The 23981-nt window shown below is 43.1% G+C and overlaps 1 protein-coding gene across 1 annotated transcript; it reads right to left on the bottom strand.

Moving 5' to 3' along the window:
* Nucleotides 1-2653: 2653 nt before the first annotated feature.
* On the bottom strand, nucleotides 2654-23364 carry dnajc24 (DnaJ (Hsp40) homolog, subfamily C, member 24). The gene is made up of 6 exons (XM_086163970.1): nucleotides 23277-23364; nucleotides 5787-5908; nucleotides 4729-4834; nucleotides 4121-4256; nucleotides 3365-3433; nucleotides 2654-3001 (listed from the first exon to the last, which is right to left on the bottom strand). Exons 3-6 carry the CDS (start codon nucleotides 4828-4830, stop codon nucleotides 2832-2834), a joined length of 477 nt encoding a protein of 158 aa, XP_086020096.1. The 5' UTR covers nucleotides 4831-4834; nucleotides 5787-5908; nucleotides 23277-23364; the 3' UTR covers nucleotides 2654-2831.
* Between the last annotated feature and the right edge of the window lie 617 nt (nucleotides 23365-23981).

Consider the following 23981-nt stretch of genomic DNA (forward strand, 5'->3'; position numbering starts at 1 on the left):
AAGCGGGGGACCCCCCACCCCCCTTCTGATTGGTCCACTGATTGTTTTCCTGGTCATTTATCAAGCTGAGGTGAGAGAAAAAAAGCTTTAACCTAATAACAAGCTAACAATACGCTAATGAGTTGACAAGGTCTGAGATTCTCCAAGGCCCCGTCTACCACAGCCAATTAGTTGGCGCCCAATGGGGCATCAAGTCTCGTTAACTAAGTGGCTGCTTGGGGTCGGGGGGGTCATGTGAGGCTCCCCAACCTCCACCTCCATGTCGGTCGCGCAGAGGAAGGTGGCTTTTACCTTCAACTTCACCTGTGAACGCCGTTAATTAAAATTAACGAATAGGCCCTCAGGAGCGGTGGTGAATAAAGTTCAAAATCACGGACTTTGCCACATCGAGATGCCGAGGGGAAACCAGCTGGTTAAAATCAGTATGAAATTATAGAATTAATGGGTATGACGTCACAGTCACCCCAAAAAGAGATCCTCAAAATCAGAGAAAAACTGGAAATGGGAGAGGAAAAAAAATTAAAATAAAAATGACCAGAAAACATTATTAAAAAAAAAAATCAAGAAATGTACCCATAAAAAAATTACAATTATACCAAATAACTACAACTATGAATGCAAGATAAACAAAATGGACACATCTAAAAATGAGCAAGATTTGCCATTAATATTTTTGTGGTAAAGCAGCTCAGACCCATGGGGGTCTGGAAGCGGAGGCTCAGGGATGTCCAAAGCGCTCCGACACGACACCCGATCCATAGTCACAACACACCGCCTATCAAAGGAGAACGCAAACTAGATCTCAGTTATTATCCTGACATGTATTCAGCGCATTGATCGACACCCTGACACCCCCACCAACACCCACCCCTCCTCCACCAAACCCTGAGGCGGAGCATCGCGATGAAACCATCGGCAGCTGCCTGGTCAGAGGATGGCGGGGCGGGGGAGCGAAGAGGATCCAGCGTCTTTGTAGGTTCAGACACAAGAAATTTTTTGATTTGATATTTAAGAAGTCTAGTCTATCCATTTTTTTGCTCCAAAAATAACTGTCTCAATTACAAACCACATCAAGAGAAGAAAAATAAATAAAAATGGAGGAAAAGTATACTTAAATAAAGTTATCCAAAAAAAAAAAAATATATATATAGGACTGGCTCAGAAAATTAGAATATTGTGATAAAGTTCTCTATCTTCTGTAATGCAATTAAAAAAAAAAAAAAATGTCATTCATTCTGGATTCTTTACAAATCAACTGAAATATTGCAAGCCTTTTATTATTTTAATATTGCTGATTATGGCTTACATCATACGAAAACTCAAATATCCTATCTCAAAATATTAGAATATCATGAAAAAGTCATTTTTGTTTTTTTAATTGCATTAAAGAAGATAAAGAGCTTTATCAGAATATTCTAATTTTCTGAGACAGTCCTGTATATATATATATATATGAATATGTAAAACTTCTCAGCATCTCAAAGAAACCCGCTAAAGGATGGGCTGACATGGAGCTGTATAGGTGTATAGGTTTTATAGTGGGGGGGGGGCAGAAAGTGATCTAAAGCTGTAATTGCAGGTTGTGAGTTGGTGAAAGTGATTTTGTGTCTTCGTCTTCACGTCGATATTCTCCCACCCCCTCATTTAGACATCAGCTGTCACCCCCCCCCCCCATAACACCACCCCCCTACCCTGCTGAAAACTCCCAAAATGTTTGACACTGCTGACCACAGATCATTGTGACAAGAGAAAAAAAAAAATCATTAGAACACCCTGCGCTCCACTCCCCACTTGTTCTTGACATCAAACTAACTTTCTCTGCACCCCCCCCCCACGAAAGAGGCATGGGGGAGGGGTGGGGGGGCTTCGGGACGATGGTGTCAGCTGTGACCTTTGCGGGCTGAGTGACCAGCGAGAGCAGAGTCATTACAGTTCTTATCCCTTTGTGTGTCTGTCACCCCCCCGCTGGCAGGACAATAGCTCTGTCACTCAGGACCAATGGGGTCGGTGCAGCATCGGGGGGGGGGGCACCCGACCCCCCCCAAGGACTGTGCTGTGCAGCGTGATGGGATGTAGCCCTGTTACACAAATGATCAAAAATGTCCCTTTTTTTATATTCCGTCATAAAACTTGATGAGCCTCTTGTGATTTACAAACACAGAAAAAAACATCCCCTGGTTTATTCAAAATGCTCATGTGGCGTGTGTGTGTGTGTGACCTCTATTCAGGGGTAGCGACCAGAAAACTTCATGTCTGAGGACAACTGAGGAGCTGCAGCTTGTTGCTTCGTAAAGACATTATAGCACCTGCAAGGAAGCAGGAGTGTGTTTGTGTTTGAATCCAGGGGAGCGGACTTGGCCCTCGGTCTGGAGGCTGCGGGAACCTCCGTCGTTCCGGCCTTGACGGTGGAGATGTCAGACGCGCGCGGTGGCAAGTTCAGACACGCAGCAAAGACCCCAGAGTGCAGAGAGCTCCCCCGGCCTCCCGAGACCGAAGCACCTCCTGCTACTTTAGCGTCACGTTACCTCGGAGCAATCCCACGGCAGCGGACAGACACACAACTAGCTGCAGACACACACACAAACACACGCTATCGCCCGATGTGACGTCCACCGCATCAGGACACAAATATACGACTTACTCGGGAACCTGATTGTTTTTTGTGTTTTCTTTTTTTTTGGATTTGTCCGCAACCGTCCAAACGAGGGTGGGGGGGGGGGGGGGTTCGAGCCAACGCTTCAGAAATCAGTTCAGTGCATTGAAAAAGGGAGAATGCTTGCTTGTCATCTGGCCCGAGAAGAGTTCCCCTGGCGTCCCGAGGAGGGAAGCCATCATTGTGACGGCAAGGTGACGCACACGCTGAGGGAGCAGGTATCACAGCAGACCGCCACGTGGCCTCCACCGGCCTCCTCCTCCTCCTCCTCCTCCTCGGCCCGGGCCTCTTCCTCCGAGATGCTGAACTCTCCCCCGCAGCGGCAGCCGTACGTGAACACTCGCTCGTCTGAGGAATCAAAGCGTGGGATGAACAGCACGGATTAGGTGAGTCAGAGCTTTGACCGCCGGGTCATTCAAGTAAAACTACCCGGTCTTCTGATGACTCCCTGTCAACCTCAACTGGATCGGCATTTCTGTTTCATGCATGAACGTCGACCAGAAGAGCCACGGTCGACAGGTGCGATGTAAAGCAGGGTTGACAGAGAGGCAGAGCTAAAGGCTTTTTAAAGGCAGGTTACCCTAAACTGGAGTTGCAAGAACGCTGCAAAACTATGCAGGTTTACAGAGATGTCCTATCAGCTGGATACCTTTCGGTGTTTTGAACGACCCGAACGAGCTGAGGGTCTGAGATGGTATGAACTGGATTTACCTTGATCCCAGGTCATGTCCTCCAGGGACACCACGCCGTCCACCGGCCGGTCCTGCTTCAGCTCCCGAGCTGCAATGACACTGAGTGTTTGAATGGAGGTGGTGGAGGGGAGTGAAAACAACAACCGGCAGAATATGGCAGATTTCAAATGATTTCCAGCCAGTTCAAACATGTCATTTAATATATATATCACAACTACCATACCATTTAGTAAAACTATCGAAAATGAGGTTTTAAGAGATAGGCAGACACAGAGGCATTCGCGCTCGCACACACACACGGCTTGGCTCTGGAGGAGCGAGTCATTATCAGGTTGTTCAGTTTGACTGTGATAATGAATAATTAGTGATCAACTTCGCTGGAGGTTTAATGACTTACACCGTGTGATGATAATTGCTGCGAAACTTAGAGTGATTTCACTGAGGGGGGGAAGGGGAGAGGGGTGGTGGCGGTGGTTTTGGTGGGAGAAGATTGGCAAAGAACACACTTGCCTGTTGCTACAGACAACAAACGTCTCGCATCCCAAAGGGACCGAAGCAGAAACGGATATCCATTTTTAACAATCTCAAGCAGCACCACATTTGACCATCTGACTTCTAAACCAGTTACAGCTCGGTAACCACCACCATACCAATGCAACAAATGTTGAGAGACATATCTCCTTGATTACATTTACTCTCCTTAATAGGATAGTAACCGTCACGCAAAAAAGTAATTGTGAAACTGCATGTCTGTGTGTGTGTGTGTGTGTTTTACCTCTCCTCTGCTGGTCGTACCGTCTCCTGCTCGTCTCGTCGCTCAGGACCTTCCAGGCAGCGTCCACCTCCACAAACATTCTCACAGCTCTCTCAGTTTCCGAAGGACAGCTGCCGCGCAGACGGTCGGGGTGGTACTGCGCGCACACATAAATTAAAAAACAAACAGACGTACTGAAAAAACAGCGGAGGTGTGAACTGTTTCATTAGCAACAAGAGGCCCTTCGTATCAAAGCTGCATTAAAAACATCAGTACGGCTCAGTGGATCGGAGGGCACCCCCACCACCCCTCCTCCGATAGAGCGCGTCCACAACATTAAGAGAGACAGTTTAATGCTGTTTGAAACATCTTGCTCTTCAGTCACATGTTCTTAAGCTGTGTAAACTCATTTTAAAATCAGATTCAAGATCACTGAGTCTGTTGAACATACAGAGTTTGTCACTTAGTACTAATTTACAGCTGATTTTACACACATGAATGTGGGCTTAAAGAACATTTCCAGGTGATTTTCAGATCATTTCTTGCCAATATTCAAAAATTCAAACAGTTTCTTTCCAATCACATCTTGCGCACATGCCAAAATCAATTTACAATTGAGAAAGATGTACCTGTAGGACCAGCTGCTGGTATCTGTGTTTGAGCTGCTGCATGGAATCTGAAGGTTTGGCTCCCAAGATGGAATACAAGTTCTTCTCTGTTGCCTCACACATCTTCCTGCAACACACAAACAAGGCACAAAACACAAATTGTAACTAAGCTAGTACAAGCCGGTCCCTAATCTTAGATAGATTTTAAACCTGAAAATTACATTTAATACCACAAATTTAACCTATTAACTGAATTTTGATTCATATATAACTGGACTGGATGCAAATAATATGAAAAGTCCCGATCTTGTCCAGCCCGCCCTCCTGTCTCTTTTAATTGTTTAATCAGATAATAATGAATAAGAATAAGAACAACAAGGAAACGGTTGTGCCAGAGTTACAAGAAAAATATAAAAATAATAAATAATAATAGAAAAGTTGTATTAACAGTAAAAAATAAGAGAAAAGGGGAGAATAAGAAACACAAATTAAATTATAAAGTGTCTTAAGTAACAAGTGAAAGATAAGGAGCGCACAAGAGTATGAACAAATATTGTACATGTCGCTGTTATGAAATATTGCAGTTATGAACATATATACAGATAAATTATTACAGTTCAAATTATTACAATTTACAGAAAGTGGGTGAGTATTTTTTTTCTTTTTTCAAGGTTTTAAGATTTTAAGATTCCCTGCGGCTGAAGGGAGGGGAATTAAAAAGTGTGATAGCCGCAGGTAGGAAAGACCTCCGACACCCCTTTCTTGAAGTTTGAAAATAGAGTAAAACAAGCATTTGCATTTTAGCACCGGAAATGCATTGAATAGGTGGTGGTTTTTGAAGACTTATGGCGAAAAATATGAACGTCTAACATGTACAACATTAATATGTTGTGTATCAGGAGTGGACGACACGTGTGTGTATGTTTGTGTGTGCGTGTGTGTGTGTGTGTTGCGTGTCGCTGACATGGTTTTAAGCTAGCACATTGAAAAAATAGCTCCAAACGTCTTCCTGTTCCAGAAATAAAGAAACGTAACAGAGCTAAATTAAAACATAAACCAAAAAACCATTGAAGTCCTACCTGCTTAAAGCCGCTGTCACCTGAGACGCAGCATGTTCCGACAACAACAGCACTTCCGCTGAGGGAACCTGCCTCTTCTTCTTCGGCTGTGTCTCATTCGGACTCCGAGAGCATATCGCCCCCTGGCGGCCGGAGTGTGAATTGCATCCAAATGCCAGATGAATATGTTATCCTCTCAGCACATCAGTATAAATTATTTTTATATTCAGTATTGCGTTTACATACCTCTAACACATTTTGAAATGAATTATTTGTTTAACGGTGATTAAAAGGAAGGGTGAAGAAGACAGGGGTGAAAGCAGTCATGTTGTCTGGTTCAGAGGACACTAAGGAAAAGACTGGAAGCCGCAGAGATGAAGATGTGGGGGGAAAAGCAAACAATGAGCTAAAATGAGGAGTAAAATCAGTCAGTCTGCAACTATTCAGATGTTTTGACATCTTTCACAAGAAATTTGTGTTTTGAGTTGAGTGTTTTTTTTTTTACATCATCACTATTCTAATTCATGACCGGTAGAAATGTCTATGTTTTCCACATGCAGGAATGAAGTGTGTGTGTGTGTGTGTGTGTGTGCCATATTAATCCGACTTATTTCGCTGTGAAGCTGGAGAGAAAAGGTGCCCTACTGGGAAATTAAATGACATATTAAATTAAAATTTTCAAGCAGAGCAAATATATCTAACATGAATAAATTTAACAATGTCAAATGAAATAATAAATCTTCTTCGCCTTTCGGCTTTTCCCTTCAGGGGTCGCCACAGCAAATCAACCATCTCCATCTAACCCTATTCTCTGTGTCCTCCTCTCTCACACCAACTACCTCCATATCCTCTCTCCCTATGCCCATAAATCTTCTCTTTGGTCTTCCTCTGGGCCTTCAATTCCAGCATCCGTCTACCAATATATTCACTATCCCTCCTCTGTACATGACACAACCATCTCATTCTAGCTTCTCTGACCTTTTCTCCACTCATTCCAGAACTTCTCCTTCTCCTCTAACTCTCATCCCACCTGCGGAGCATAGCCACTAACAACATTGAGCATCACACCTTCAATTCCCAGTTTCAGACTCACAAGACTATCTGACATTCTTTTCACCTCCAGGACATTCCTAACAAACTCCTCCTTCAAGAAAACTCCTATTCCATTTCTCTTCCTTTCAGTACCATAATAGTACAACTTAAAGCCTGCTCCCGAGCTTCTAGCCTTACTACCTTTCCACCTGGTCTCCTGGACACACAGTATATCCACCTTCCTTCTTTGCATCATGTCGACTCTACCTTTTCCTGTCATCATCTCAACATTCAAAGTTCCTACTCTCAGTCCCAGACTCTTGCCTTTCCTCTTCCCTCTCTGCTTCCTCCTCGTCTTCTTTGACCTACAGTAGCCCAATTTCCACTGGTACCCTGTAGGTCATCGGTACCAAAGGCGGTCATTGTTAACCCGGGCCTCGACCGATCCGGTATGATCTGGTTATTATGTTTGATTCGCATGTTTGGTTTTGGCTAGAGTTTTACGCCGGGTGAAATATTAAATAAATTTGAAAAAAATGTTAAAATCCAAGAAAACTACTGCTACTTGGCATAGTTGACTTTTAATAAATCCAGTAAAAAAATGTCATGTTTTTATGAATTGCCCTATTTGCAGATCGCGACTGTTTTTGGATCCGATTTGTCGTGTTTTGAATAAAGTGGGGTCAGATTAACCCCGGATATCTGGGTGACAAACAACATCACCGAATTTGATCGGAGTCAAACTGTCAACGCGAAAGTTGAGACGGAAGCGGAGAAAGAGCAGCGCGGACGTCACACTGGGAGCCGAGCTTGACTCCGCCGACCAGCGCCGATCTGCTAATTGAAAAGGGAACAGAGGAGACGAGGTGACACAATGACACCTTCCTGATCCCGCTTCCTGTCTGTCACTCATTTAAGCCTCTTTCACAAGAACATGGGGGGGTGGTGGCACATATTGGGGGCCCAAAAGCGATAACCGGGGACACTGGCATTGTTTTTGCATGTAATTATATCCAAATTTCGTTGAAACCGTAGCTTTTTTTGTCACTGTTTGGACGCCGTATCGGAGACGGGGCAGCAGAGCTACATCACTGCTGTCCTGAAAAAAGAATAAGAATAAGAGAATAAGAACAACTTTATTTATCCTGAAGGAAATTGTTGTGCCAGAGTTTCAAGTAAAACATAACAATGATAAATAATGGTAGGAAATTGTATAAATAGTATAAAAAAGGGGGGAGAATAAGAAATACAAATAAAACTATAAAGTGTCAAAGTAACAAGTCAGGCTATAGGGTGTCTTAAGGTCTTAAGTACAAAAATGAGCCACAACAAGAGAAGATCTTCCCGGAAAAGCGGCTGAGGGTTTTCATACGGGTAATTTTGTCTTGGGATTTTATAAAACGTGCAAAAAAGAGCCCTCCTCCTCCCCCTCATTGTGAAGGCAGTCTCAATGATTCCCCTGCAGAGGAAGAGGCGATGCCATTAAAACACACTTCCGTTTAATTAAAGGGTCCGACTTTGTTTCATCTCCAGCGGAAGAAGTGATATCATTGCTTATTTCTCAACACCGCTGGCCTCCTTTAACTCCTCCAGCCATGACACCTTTTGGTGATATTTTGATTTTCATGTGCTTTTTTTTTTTTTTACTATTTCAACTGTTTTTATGTAAAACAAAAACAAAAAAAAATCCTTAGAGTTGTGAGGGAGCCAATCCCAGCCGTCAAGAGCCGAGAGGTGGTATTTAACCTGGACTGACACCAATTAATCGCAGGACCCCAGAACATCCCATCACTCGTACTCATCCAGGGACAACTGAGAGACTCCGGAGAACCTGCACAGCTTTGGACAGTAAAAGGAAGCCAGAGAAGAAGAAACCAATCACCAGGTACTTTTTTGTTGCACCGGACGACAGTGGCAACCATAGCAACGCCATTTCGCTGCAAAGTGGAAACCGGATAATGCGAATTAAAACTTGTAACTATCTCGACCCATATATTACGACAACTGCCACTGCAATTACGACTAAAAATAATAAGAAAATAATAACAACAGTAATAGGGCAGCAAACGGCTGCAACGGTTAGCCTGTCCACCACAAAGTTTCTGGTTCACCTGCAACAGGGATCCTTTCTGTTTGGAGTCAACATGTTCCCCCCACCAAGGAGGTTCATTGGAGACCCCCAAAATTGTCCATAGAGATAATAAATGGATGAATGAATCAATGAATGAATTTCAATAATAATAAAAATAAAAAAGATTTAATGACATCACTTTCACCTGCAGCACAAACGTATATAAAGAGTGTAATGTTCCATCAACAAGCCATATATGTCTCATGGAAAATTAACTACTGAAAAACAATAATGGTCCAAATCAACTCCCAGCAGGGCAACATTCCACTTGTGAAACTGGGTCAAACTTGTGTTGTTGTGTGTGTATGTGTGTGTGTGTGTGTGTGTGTGTGTGTGTGTGTGTGTGTGTGTGTGTGCGTGTGTGTGTGTGTGTGTGTGTCCAATGTGGAGCAGCTGTTCATTAGAAATGTGTGAGCCAATGACACAACACAGACGATAACATGGCTCATTAAAGACAGAAAAGAACAACCAGCCACAAGAGCAATGACACACACACACGTGCACACACACACACACAAACACACATGCACGTGCATGTGCACACGTCCACAGGACAATATGAACACACACAACAAGCCTCGTTGCACCGCTCCGACAAGCCACCACACTGAAACCCTCATCGTCAATCTGTGGACTTTAAGTTACCGAAGGGAATGCGTGTGTTTCCTGCGTACACGGAGCTTTGCACGGTACGCAAGCATGCGCACGTACACCCACACATCACGCGTGATCGCAAAAGCTGCTAATTACAAAAGAAAATAAAAACACGAAAAACAAGGCAAATAATAGATGCAGCAACAACATATTAGCCAGACAGAATCACTGACCCACAAGTCAGATTCTTTATCTGCAGCTTGATTGACAGACAGACATGCAGACACACACACACACAGACGCACACACACATGCACGGATGGAGGACAGCTGTTAATTAGGAAGGCGTTAACTAAAATAATAATTACTGCCGATGGAAAAAAAAATCGACTACATATAGAGCCTCTCATTAAGGTAATGTACGGCTGCTCCCGCTGTTTCCAATGGACAAACGAAACACCCGTCCACCCGACGGGCCGGAAAAACACTCCACTTGGGGTCGGGAAGGTAAATCACCAAACATGCAATGCGGGTGTCATTCGTCTGGTGTCATCTGTCTCGACGGGAGTTTTATTTCCTTCTCGTGTGAAAGTAGAAAGAAATCCGGTACACAGAAACCTTACGGCAACATTTGATTTGATGGTGTTATTTTCATTCCCGTCATTCATTCATTATCCACAAAACATAGCTTAGCGCAGGGGTGCTGGCAGGTTGCAACCTGGGCTGGTCAGATAGACATACAACCATTCACACACTCATTCACACCTCACATAGAAACTAAAAAAACATCCACCTTCACGTTCTGGAGCGGAGCCGGGCATTTTACGGCCCGCGGGCCACATCTGGCCCTTTTTTGCTTTTTTATACAGCCTGGTAAACTATTTTCTATGGATGATTACATTCAAAATAATGTTGGTACATTTATATGATCATTTATGATTTTAAAGTTTAAATAAAATATATGGATGATTACATTCAAAATAATGTTTGTACATTTATATGATCATTAATGATTTTAAAGTTGAAATAAAATGTATGGATGATTACATTCAAAATAATGTTTGAACATTTATATGATCATTAATGATTTTAAAGTTTAAATGAAATATATGGATGATTACATTCAAAATAATGTTGGTACATTTATATGATCATTAATGATTTTAAAGTTGAAATAAAATGTATGGATGATTACATTCAAAATAATGTTTTTACATTTATATGATCATTAATGATTTTAAAGTTGAAATAAAATGCCAAAAAATGTTAATATTTAGATATTATTGTTTTCATTTTGTTCAATTTACATGATACCTGGTTGGCCCACGCATAAAAATGAAATAAGAAATGTGGGCAAAATAATTAAAAATAATTGAGAGATACAACCATTCGCTCATTCATTCACACATTTAACGTTCACCCTGTCATTAAATTGTCATCGGAATCAGAAATACTTTGTTAATCCCGGAGGATATAGAGAGACATACGACCATCCACTCTCTCATTCACAGTTGAAATAGAAATTATGTCCATTCATCTTCTCATTCACCCTTTTGGGATATTTAGGTTCCGGTGAACCTCCTGCATGTTTTTGGAGTCTGGGAGGAAACTGAAGAACCCTGAGGAAAAAGCCACGTAACGTGAACTCCATCCGCGTCATTATTTTCAAACGGCCGTTGGGTTTTGGCGCCTGGAGCTGCTGTGCATGGCTCACGAAACAGCTCGGATACCTCGGATAACGCAAAAACACCTGCAGGAGCGGGTGTTTCACTCCGTAACCCAGAGAGTTGAAGCAAAACGTCCCGCACAGACGTGAACTAAAGAGTATCCGTTATGGTTGTAAGACCTGAAACTTAGTATAACGACTTGATCTGAATCCTAATCGACAAAGTGACTCTGGAGCTGCTGAAGTTCTGGAAAGAAAGTGAAGCTCCTGAGCTGCAGATCTGGAAGTTCCTTCCGGTGGGAAACACACGCCTGTGTTTCCGAGTCCCCGGCCTCCTTCCCACTCCCCTGCATTCACCTGTGCAGACTGAGCATTGGGAAAAGACCACACCCCCTTCACACACACACACACACACACACCACCTGCTCTCTTCCTGTGACCTGGTGACACACTCGTGTGTGTGTATGTGTGTGTGTGCATGTGTGTGATTGATGATGCCTCTCTTTTCCGCTGTGCTCCGGAACACTTCAGTGACTTCAGCTGCTGAACCAGCGAGCCCGTGCATCTGTGTGTGTGTGTGTGTGTGTGTGTGTGTGTGTGTGTGTGTGTGTGTGTGTCACAGTGAAACCGAGCCAGAGAAACACAGCTGGTCAACATGAGTTCCTGGGCAGATGCTTTCTTTCCCAAAGCTTCAGTGCACTTCCACACACACACACCGCCAACTGTTTTACCAGGTTTTTACACATTTTAATCTCATTCTCTATGTCATATATAATGTAAATATATGAATATATCTAAATATAGATATATCCGGGCATTTGTTGTACTAGCAATATATACAATGTCTATTATACATCCACCGTGCACTTTACAAAGTCGTCATTAGGTCCGAAAATTCAACATCGGACGACATGAGTCGAGCGCCGGCGGTCGGAAACTTGTGCAATCAGAGCCGCGTTGTACTTTGTTTCCTCCGCCGTATATATTTTTGTCGCCACGACTTGTGACGGCGGTTTTTCACGCATGTGTGTGTGGTGACGTGTGTCGCAAACGTGTCAAAAAGGTACGGCGAAGTATCACGGCAGGCCAAGCGCACCGCACATATTCATGCATGAGATCAACTAATTCCACGTGTGTGTGTGTTGAAGCGTACGCCACGTAATTGTATGTGTGTGTGCACTCAGGTGGAGATGAAGTTCATGAAAACTCAAACAAGAGGGAGCGGCGGAAAAACTTGAGCCCGTTGCAGTGCTTTAGAGACAAGAGTTACGTGTTTATGTGAGACGAGTGTACGGAATATATGTGTGTGTTCAATAAGAGATCGATTGGACCTAAAACCAAGGGTTGCCTCCTCAAGGAGCAGCATATGTGCACGTATGTCCACCTGGTAGGTCCGGTCTTCCTCTAGACCAGGGGTCAGGTACCTTTTTGAGCCATAAAAGCCAAATATTTCTATTTCATTGAGAGCCATATAGTATTTTTAACGTATAATAAATGAAATATGTCTTACTTTTATGTAATTTTATCATTGCTTATTAGAATGGAAATTCCTCTGTCCACGCAGCCTGGGATGCACGGAAATCATCGTTTTTTTTGTTTTTTTTTTGCTTTTCTCCATCTTTTCTGTTACAAGGGTTAAAGCGCAAAAACTAGTTGGTTTTCTGATAAAATCGTTTTTTTTTGCCTTTACAATGACATGCTCGGAGGCCAATGGTACCCGACCGACGGGTGACCCGAGAGATTTATCTTCAAAACTGATTTCCGTTTACTTTAAAATGACACAGTATTATGAAGAAATATCACAAGTTTTTTTTTTTAAATCAGTTCCAAACTTTTTTTTTTTTTTTTTACTCAAATGCTCTGATAGCCTTATTCCGTCACCGGAGGAGCCATAGATCAGACCTCCTGTCTGGCAGCTCAAACCTTTGCATCCTTCTTCCTAGATCTTCACCATCATCCGCTGTTCATGTCCAATCCATCTAATTTTTTTTCCACTTTTCACTTTTTTCTTTCTACATATTTATCTATTTTTTCTTCTAGATCAGTGGTTCTCAGGAGGTGGAGGTCAAGACACACAACCGACTCGTCGAACTCGCAATGACACGCCCGCTTAATCCCTCCATATTAATTATGGCGAACAAAAAAAGAAAGCGGTCAGACAAATATGCACAATATGGATTCACATGTATAATGAAACGTGATGGGAGTCAGCATCCTAACTGCATGCTATGCAATGACAAGTTTAGCAATTCTAGTCTATTACCCGCAAAACAAAGGGAACACTTCCTTATTCCATCCAATTCATTTTTATGTGTTTGTTTTTGTGTAAAAATTTGTTTTATTGGTTTTGTTCTTTGAACACAGTGGTGTTGATGCACGGTTGATTTTGTTCACCAGTAAAACATATACCTATGTCTTGAATTTGAAAAAAATCTAATATTTTTCCAATAAAAAAGGGTTTGGTGAATGCGGATATGAAACTGGTGGGGTTCAGAACAAGAACCACTGTTCTATATGTTATTTTATATTTTTGTCTTATATTTTTTTCTGTCTTATATTTCTAACCCAGAGATGCTGCTATTGTTGTATTGTTGTGTTGTGTCCTGCTTACGGTTGCTTTGTGTCTGTTTTTGATTCCACTGAACCTGAGAGCCGCTATCTCTCCAAATTCTGTCGTGCTCTGTGTAACAACAATAAAAGTCTTGAAAAGCCTTGTCCGCACAACATTGAACATGCATCATCCCTCTTATGGACTCTTATGATCTCTCCATCCTCCACACTCCCAAAGAGGAACCTCCACATCTTCATCTCTGCTGCCTTCAGAAATCATGGCCGCTCACCTCCATCTTACCCACCTTTCCTTTCATTCTGGTTGATACCCTTTTACCTCACCTGACACTTTTCCACAGCCGTTCCAACCTCTTTGCACACATTCCTCCACCTCTTCTCCACCCTCTTGTTGCTCTGGACTGTTGACCCTTAGGTACCATATTTTCCGCACCATAAGGCGCACTGGATTATAAGGCGCATGTAATAGAAGCTACAGTAGTGGCTGCGGTTGTGTTATGCATTCACTAAATAAAGCTACGCTAAAGGGAATGTCAACAAAACAGTCAGATAAGTCAGTCAAATTTTATTAATAGAATACAAACCAACACTCTGACAACTCCGTTCACTCCCAAAACGAGTTGGCGCTTTCACAATACGGTACCGTACGTACCGGTAGCTCTTACCGGAGTTTGCACCGCCTTCGTTGAAAACAATGTATTTCCAACTCCATTTGTCACAGTTCAAAGCGTTTCATAAAACAAAAGAACCAAGAAGGATCGCCTCTAAATTCAGTGATGTTCATGTCCCTAGCTAGTGACTGAAGAGACGCTTCTACTTGCTGCTCTCTGTTCAACAACCCACTGTTCAAGTTTGTCCTTTAACTGTAGCCATCTAGCTTTGTTTCCTCAGAAACTTTGTTTAGTCTTCTTTACTCGGCGCAGGTCATCTTGTTGCTTCCTCCACTTCAGTACCATTGATTCGTTAATGTTGAATTCTCTCGCTGCTGCTCTATTCCTGTGTTCTACTGCGTGACAGATCGCCTTGAATTTAAACTCTGCGTCGTAAGCATGTCTCTTGAAAGGTGCCGTTTTGGGGTCTTTATGTAAAAACATAAGTGGTGTGGGACTGGAATTCCCCTTTACCGCTTTTACCGCTGCCACTTCAGCACACACACACACACACACACACACACAAACACACAAATGGAAATGAAAATGCACGCTTCGTGCAGTCATATATCCCAGCATGCACCACAGGCTACTTATTCAACAGGAGAAAATGGAGTCTAGGGCTGCTTCCTGTAGTTGCGAGACCTCTTGCGGCTCAATATTGATCCATATATAAGGCGCGCCGTGTTATAAGGCGCACTGTCGGTTTTTAGGTGCGTCTTATAATGCGGATAATGCGGTACTTAAAATCATCCGCCTTCACAGTTTCCTCTTGGCTCCCCCTCATTCACACACGTGTTCTGGCTAACCTTCATCCTTCTCCTTTTTAGGTCACACCTCCCCCTTTCTAGATGTTCCTCCACCCGCTCTTGCGACACATCACAACGTCATCTGCAAACAATCGTAGCGTCTAACCTCGTCTGTCAGGCTGTCCATCACCGTCTCAAACAAGGTGGGGCTCAGAACCGATGCACCTCCACCTCCTGCGACACCATAACATCCCTCTCTGCCACTCCTCGTACGACACCACAGTTTGAATTTGCGATGATCATAATTGTTTTCTTTATTAGGTATGAGAAAGAGGAATATTCATGTTTAGGTGAGTGGAGCACGAAAAGAAGGATTTCTGCCGCTTTTTCATTAATCAAATTTCACCCTGCCAGTAAAATAATACACTGCTGGGTGTAATTTTTATTTATTTTCTTGCCTGAGCAAACTCACCGCTACATTTGCTAAAAAAAAAAAAAAAAAAAAAAAAAATGATCGCAGATAAATACTGATTATAGTTTTTCGAGGCCCCAATCCCGCAAGAGTGGAAACCCGGCATCCCCTCGAAATGACTGCGGGGACGTTATTCCATCGTGCTCCTCCGACTGGCAATTTTCTGCTTGGTTGTGTCGCCGCTGTGCTCACCGAGGTAGCATGGGAGTGCCTCGCTCTAATTACTAACCTGCGAGGGCTGCGGCAAATAAAAGTTTGCGACCAACTTTCTAATTATTTATCAGACTTCGATATCACACCATAATGGCGGAGAGCGGGCGGAGCGGGGAAAGATGTCAATATGACATTTAATCACTTTGCTCTGCGATGCGGATGAGCGGCGACCCCGGCTCGGCCCCGCGGGCCCACTTTTATTTCACTTAACAATCAAACTTTATGTTTTTTTTTTCTTTTGCGACGCGGACGGTTTGATACGCACGCTGGCCTTCTCAAGAAATTAACAGATCCAGAAAATATGCCACGCCCCCCTCGACGGGAAAATTAAAATAAAAGGAGAATTCAAGACATTTTCTAAGACAAATCAAACATTTCTCATCAACATGGCTTGAGGTTGTTACTCAAAACGAACTTTCCCAACATAGGATTCAGACACACACACAGATCGGCGGAAAATTTCTCTCCGCTGTGTTTGTGTGAGTGTGTGTACATGCGCGCATGGATATGGACACACACACACGTGCACGCACGCAAAGTTAATGAAGCGTAAATGATATTCTCTTCAGAGCGACCCTACAAAAATGGAATTTGCACTTTATGAAACTGTCACAGCAAATGCATGCCTGCACACACACACACATATATGCGCACTTGTGCACGCTCACACACACACACACACACACACACACATGCTCAACAGCTTTTAAAGGTGTCATTTGTCTGCTTCAGTAACCAAGGTGAATATTCAGGCTGACAGCTTGCAGAAAAAGAAGAGAGGAGAACAAAACACATGGGGGGGGAGAAGAGAGAAAAGAAAGACGGCTTTTCGGAGAGAGAAGCTGTGAATCAGTGGATCTCGGCGTGGACCAGCACCTCCGGCCTGGAGGAGAAACCACGGACAACTCAGCAAAGTAGCAAGTGGACTTTCACGGTGACGCTGAAGCGCACAAATGTTTTTAAATCATGACTAAAACCACCGCTTCATACTGTTTGAAAGGACTGATCCCGGTGGCGGACCTGCCTCGGGGACGGGAGAAGATCTAATATTTCTTTTTTTTTTTTTTTTGAACATTTATTAGAACGGGTTCCTTAACAGAGTCACACACATTCTTACAAAACCTCATAACAAGATACACATTATACAATATTCTTTATAGGTCACTTATTTCCTCACTAGCAAGCGAAAAAAAAAAGAAAAAAAAAAGAAAAAAAAAAAAAACATCTAACTCTAACTAAAATAGAGATAATATCTTCAACTCTCCAAATATTTTTTAATGGGTGCCCATTTGTCAAGATATAGGTCTGTCTGAAGTCGTAAGTTTGCTGTTATGCGTTCCATGCAGTTTACATCCTTAAGCCTCTGATGCCACTGGTCCAGGGTAGGTGGGTGGGGTTTGAGCCAGTTTATTGTGATCATTTTATGTGCAATTAATAGAAGAACTCTAAGCGAAAACACCTGTTTTTTTCCTTAAATCGCTTGTTGATGCTGTACCCATAATAAATTGCTGATTTAATATTTCTGCACAAGTGCACGGTTCCGAGTCTTCGAAAATAAATCAAAACGCCCGTCTAACAGTTTCCCCCCAAATTTGTGGTCGCAACCTTAAACTTGAGAGCAACGTGCTGGAAAGCGATTAAAAAAAAAAAGTCAAATGAGTGAGTTTTCTTCATCGCTGTCATCTCCCTCTCTGCCTGTCAATATATAAATATATATGTTGTGTGTGTTTGTGTGTTTGTATCTCCGACAGCGTGATTATCATTGGACAACCTAATACTATCTAAAGTTAAATGACTTGGAAACAGAATCAGCTCCCTCGAACAATGCACACGTCCAAACATATAGTGTTGTGTATAGCGCACGCGTGTGTGTGTGTGTGTCTGTGTGTGTGTGTGAGACCTATCCTCTCTGCTTGACTGGCTGCCTGGTGACTTGACAAGGCTCTTTGTCCTTTTGAATGAAAAGCCTGTGGACACGTGCACGTGCACACACACACACACACACACATAGACAGCCACATGTCACGGCAGGAGGCGAGAGAATAGCCTTTTAGCTAATGAGCTTTTTCATCCCTCTTTCTCTCTCCGGAGTGTCTCTCGTCGAGCTGTTGCTTCGTTTTACATGCTATTTTCTGAGGCCTCCCGCTGGCTGTAGGTGTGTCTGCTGAATATTACAATAATAATCAGGTTAAAGGGCATTTAAAACACAACTCGTTCTGAATTTAAAATGCTCAAATCACAGAACCCTCAGTGCGTCTAAGGCGGCGCTAAAATTTTCATTATCTGACCGGCAGACGCTCAGAGTCACAAGTTTTCCCAAGTCTTCCGTCCTCACGGAAATGTTTGTTGACGTTTGTTGCACATCTGGAACGTTTGCAAGTAAATCTTTGTAGTTGTAGTTACAGTTAACAGTTAAGACAATTCATATTTCATCGTATTTCTTATTCATCCTCCTTTCTACTATTATCTATTACTGTTATGTTTTTTTACTTGAAACTCTGGCACAACAATTTCCTTCGGGATAAATAAAGTTGTTCTCATCTCTCTCATCATCTCTCTAAAATAAGATTTTTTTTTAGTTTTGAGAAGTTGCAGAAGCTAACGTTAGCATCTCTGGGGGGTTCAGCCACGCGAGGAGCACTGCACTGCAAACCTGCATCATTTAGCATCCATATCAAAATAATATATAGCTTTGAAAGCTTTGATAGCTTTTTTGTTTTTTTTTTGGAATCGTATATTCCTTTTTGATATGTAACCGGCAGGCTCTACGCAGCTCACTCCAGAAGAGGGGGAGATTACAGGATGTCACTATTCATTCATTTATTCATTCATTCATTCATTCAATGAATGAATTATACTCACTCTAAAGAAAGACGGATTGAACAACAGCAGTGCAGTGCAGCAGATCTAAAATGCAGGAAATAGTGATAGAAAGCAAAGTATGAGTACGAGGCTGTGGGAGACGGGGATGTGGGAAAGGAGGAGTTGATAATTGTGTTTCTGTCAAAGGAAGAGAGAGAGGGAGAAAGAAGCGATGGAGTTGCTAATGGCGTGTGGGATGTGGGTATTGATCAGTCGCACAGACATAGAGGTGGGACGCAACACCATGACCTGACACCGCAGCTAATCGAAAACTAATTCCCCGTCTCCATCATTGTCGTCGTCGTCGTCATCATCTTCCCAACACAAGCTCAGGTGTCCGGTATCCTGCTCTGTTCCAGAAATGTCAGCATAGAGACATCTTTGGAATAAAATCCCTTCATTATTATATTTTTTAAGATAAGGCATCAGCAACCAGTCCAAGACGGGTCCAAGCAGGTTGGAATGGATGGAGAAAAGTGTCAGGGGTACTATGTGATAGAAGACTTTCAGCCAGAATAAAAGGAAAGGTGTACAAGACAGTGGTGAGACCAGTGATGATGTGTGGACTAGAAACTGTTTCAATGACTAAAAGACAGCAGGCAGAACTAGAGGTTGCAGAGATGAAGATGTTGAGGTTCTCTTAGGGAGCAACCAGGATGGAGAGGATCAGGAATGAGTCTATCAGAGGGACGGCACATGTTAGATGTTTCGGAGAGAAGGTCAGAGAAGCCAGACTGAGATGGTTCGGTCATATACAGAGGAGGGATAGAGAATATATTGGTAGATGGATGCTGGAATTGGAGCTGCCAGGCAAGAGGTCTGGAGGAAGACCAAAGAGAAGATTTATGGATGTAGTGAGAGAGGATATGAAGGTAGTTGGTGTGAGAGAGGAGGATACAGAGAATAGGGTTAGATGGTGAAAGTTGACTCGCTGTGGCGACCCCTGACGGGAAAAGCCAAAAGAAGAAGAAGAAGAAGAAGATCAGCAACCAGTGCCAAATATTTTAGTGGGTTTGGAAGAAAAGTGAACTTGCAGGAAAACAAGGCAATGCCTTGACTTGATCTACATTCAAAGCCGTCGCAATGGCATGTCGTTTCCCGGTTTGTGACATTCTTCCCGTTTACCGCGGCGAATCCCCTCCCGCCATCTATTCCTCTCCTCTCATACCGACTAACTTCAGGATGGCATATTAAGTTTTCTGGTGCAGGTCTCACATTGGGCACCATCCTCTGCACAAATAGCGCTTGTGTGAATTCTGCAGGACGTGTGAGTCATCACTATTTTTGCACCCGAGCCCCCACCGAGATTAAAACATTATAAGCTATCAGGTTGAATTTTATCATCATCCTCCCTTCCATCTCTCCCTTTCTCTCACTCCGTCCTCCTTTTTCACTCTAAGTGAAGACGGGCTCACCGGTCGATATTTAGCGAGGTGGCACACAGTGACGCCCCCTTCTTTGTAAACATCCAATCACAGACCTTATGACACCCGGCTGACCCCCGACACCCCCAACCCGTCCTCCATCCTCAAGTCGAAGTGAGTGCGCGTTTGGCCGAGAGCACCAAATGATTATGATGTCGATAGATGTGTTTATTTGCCGGGAGGAGGAGGCGGGGGTGGTGGTGGGGAGTCCGGCCGCTCTCGGAGTTGAAAAAGGTGTTTTGAAGCGCTTTGTCGCGAGGCGGAGCGCCAGACCGATGCCGTGATCAGATCGCTGTCGGCCGAGCGATGTGCGGGGAAAATAATGAGCGCAAATCACAGGGCAAGAGCCCCCAGACACACGGTCGATACGGCATGGCTGCGGGGAGAAAGGGGGGAGATAAAAAAAAAAAAAGCCCGTCGCTTCGGCCGGACGGTCTTCGGCCTGATCGCCACGGCGACAGCACTGTTAATGACAGAGAGAGCGATTCGGGGGGGAGCTAGATTGAAACCTCGCTCGTGCCGATGTGGAAAGACCTCGAAGGTGTAGAGGATCTTTGTCCAAACTTTTTGCAAAGAGGGCCATATTTGGTGGAGTGAAAATGTGTGACCGACCATTCATCATGCTATTCAACCAATAACAATAAATACAAATGAGCTATTTCATTTATATTTTTATTGCAAATGGCATACTTAAGATTGTTGTCGTTTACGTTTTTTTTTCTGGCAGTGCCTCTTGATGTTAAACTCCTTGAGCCACAGTCTCCTGGCATATTAGGCAGAAATAGCTGTATTTTGGTAAAAAAAATACTCCAATTTCCACTTGCCCCGAAAGCGGCGGCCCTCGCTATCAACATTCCTTTTTTTAATTACAATCGCCATTTTGGAAACGGGCTGGAAAGGGTCACACAATGCTCTTTGACCCTTGTGACAAAGGTCACAGTTTCCCACTGCGAGAGTGTGGCCACAGGTCTACCGCCATCCTCTGGTGAAATATAAAATAGATTTTTGTACATAGTTTTACGGTGGTTGACTGTGCTGGAGGCTGCATATTATTGATTTTATGACAGAGGCTGCGGGCCGGTGTAAATTTGAAGACGGGCCTAATTTGGCCCGCGGGCCGGACTTTGGACATGCCTGATCCATGCAAACCCAATGTTCCCTGGTGCGGCCTTCTGCCGCGACCGGTCGGGATAAGATGAGAGAGAGAAGATAGAGGAGAGAGCGTGTTGGAGGGTGATGATGCCATTAGTCAGTTTCCTATGGAGGTCAAAGGTCACGCTCATCTGTGATCACATTCCCATCATGCATTGTTTATTATGGACAGGTGACTTTTAGTCGAGACCTTTTACACCTGATTAAGATATTTATATATTTCTGTTGCGCTGCACCAAATAATTCAACATTTCACATCGCTGCGGTAAAAGCGCGGTGTTGCTTTGGCTTTTTTTTTTCCCCTACGTGACGACAGCGTGTAATTGCCTTAATCGTAGAGGCCAAGGCGCTTTTCATTTTGTGACAGGCCGTCTACTCCTCTGAATAAAGATCGTGTTTTTAAATTAGCCATCTCAAGTCACGCACATTCGGACGGCTAAGCGATCCATTTAGCGACCTCTCCAGCTGAAGCTCCTCTGGGCGTCAAACTCCACGTAATAAAGTGACCGGCGGATTTATGGATAAAGAGGAAGAACAACCACAGAGGGCGTTTCATCATCGTTATGTGTCGGGAGAAATGGGCTCGTCAAATTTACGACAGTTTCTTCAGAGATTTAAAGCTAAATTATACTACCTTTTTCATTCATTCATTCATCATCTGCACTGCTAATGCTGCAGTAAGGGTTGCAAGCTGTCATTGGGCGAGAGGTGGGGTTCACCCTGGATCAGCCAATCACAGGAAGCCTTACAGAGATACAACCATTCACCCCGTGACAGCATGAATCAAGCCAACCTGTTCGATCCTTTTATACATCACTGAAATTCAAGGATTCAAGATTTTATAGGCGTGACACGGAGTTTAACAAAATTTAGAGACAGCAGCTCTCAGGTTCAGATGAATCAAAAAACAGATACAAACCAACCTTAAAAGGTAGGACACGATATGACAATACAACAATAGCAGCATCTCTGGGTTAGAGATATATGACAGAAAAAAAAAGACAAAAAATATGAAATAACATTTAGAACAGACGTGGGAATTTTAAGGCCCATGGGCCACATCCCGCCCGCTTTGCTATTTTATCCGGCCTGCCGAACTACTTTCTTTAAATATTTTACTAAGTATTTTCAATCAATATTGAATTTAGAAACTCCTTTTTCCCTTTTGTTTAATTTTGTATGGATGATTACATCCAAATTAATGTCAGTACATTTATATAATCATTCATTATTTTAAACCTGAAATAAAATAACCAGGAAATTAAATATTTAAATTGCATATTTCATTTTGTGCAATTTACATAATACCTAGTTGGCTCGCGCATAAATATTGAATAAGAAATGTGGCCCGCCAACCAAAATAATTGCCCACCATTGATATAGAAGAATAAATAAACAAATGTGTAGAAAGAAAAGAATAATAAAAATGGAAAAAAACCAAAACAAAACAAACAGTAGGTATGTAGGTGTATGTGTTCCTTCGGGTTGATTGCACTGTACTAAATGTAAGGTTCAAGTGTTCAGGGTTGTGCCGAATTCAGTGCAATGACCGCTCTGGGGTAAAAACAGTTTTTCAATCTGTTGAGGCTGAGAAAGTTATTTTTGAGTCCGGTATTTGATTTTGTCCGGTGCGTTTACCCTCGCTGCAGAGTTGTTCTGTTTATATCACAGACTTTGCTAGTTTTGTTTTTGATATATGATGACACTTTGACCTAGGTTTTCTGGTACTAAAACATTTTACAGGAATCTCTAATCTGCCTCTGCATTTTTTGCGCTGATCCCAAATGGCCTAGCGGCGTCCGCCCGCCCATCCCGTCACACACTCATTCATTCACACATCCTATAGAGGCGTGCAACCATTCACCCTCTCATTCACGTCGTAGAGACATTCAAACATCATCCAATGGACCCTCCTAAGCCAGAAGCTCTTTGCATTTTTATCTTAAAGAACATATTAATTCATTCAATTTCACTGGTCAGAGCCAAACCCAAGCTTACCTGTCAATCCCATCTCCCGTGCTATGAAATGATGGCGCCTTCGACATCGACAAACTCTGGTATCTCCAGACTTGGGATTCTTCCTGACTGACACTGGGAAGAAAAAGCACCTCAGCTGATTTGTGTGTGTGTGTAAAGGAAGAAGAAGAAAAAAACAGATGTTATTTAGTTTGTTTTTGGTTGGCGACAGTTGAATTAGACAGAAGTGGAACTGAAGCTCAAAGAGGAGACAGCAACGCTCCTGGACTGATCCTACATCTTGAGATGTTTTTGTGACGGAACGCTCAAGGTAACGGCGAGGCTTAAATGGCCACGTTTCTCCGCGCTGCCTTCCTCTGGGCGCCCGAGCGGGTCGGCGTTGGTGACCCGGCTTCTTAATCCCCTTACCAAAGCGTCCCCAGTCATTAGTAATTCAACACACATTGATAATATGATATGCAACAGACATCTAATCACACACGGACGCTGGTTTTTACGTGCCGTAATTATACAGCAAACACATCTCGCTGCAACCGAACAGTAATTACAGGCGACCTGAAGGAAAGGTGCCTCCTGTCATCCGCTCCTCCCATCACCCACTTCCTCTTCTACTCTTTTTTTTTTTCTCCCGTCTTCAAACCACTCCTACATTCTGTCCTCTGCCTCTCATCTGATGGACGGTTTAGAGAACAAGCCTCTCATTATACACCCGTACAGTACAAACTT

Source organism: Fistularia commersonii, chromosome 17 (genome assembly GCF_037954325.1).
Source record: "Fistularia commersonii isolate RoL2024-O1a breed Wild chromosome 17, RoL_Fcom_v1.0, whole genome shotgun sequence".
Lineage (NCBI taxonomy): Eukaryota > Metazoa > Chordata > Actinopteri > Syngnathiformes > Fistulariidae > Fistularia > Fistularia commersonii.

Bases quoted from the DNA above. Each gene is read 5' to 3' on its own strand.
- dnajc24 (XM_086163970.1), bottom strand. From the start codon at position 4,830: ATGTGTGAGGCAACAGAGAAGAACTTGTATTCCATCTTGGGAGCCAAA. The intron at 4,257-4,728 runs GTACATCTTTCT...GTGTGCGCGCAG, and splicing joins ACCAGCAGCTGGTCCTACAG to TACCACCCCGACCGTCTGCG. The intron at 3,434-4,120 runs GTAAAACACACA...GTGTCATTGCAG, and splicing joins GTACGACCAGCAGAGGAGAG to CTCGGGAGCTGAAGCAGGAC.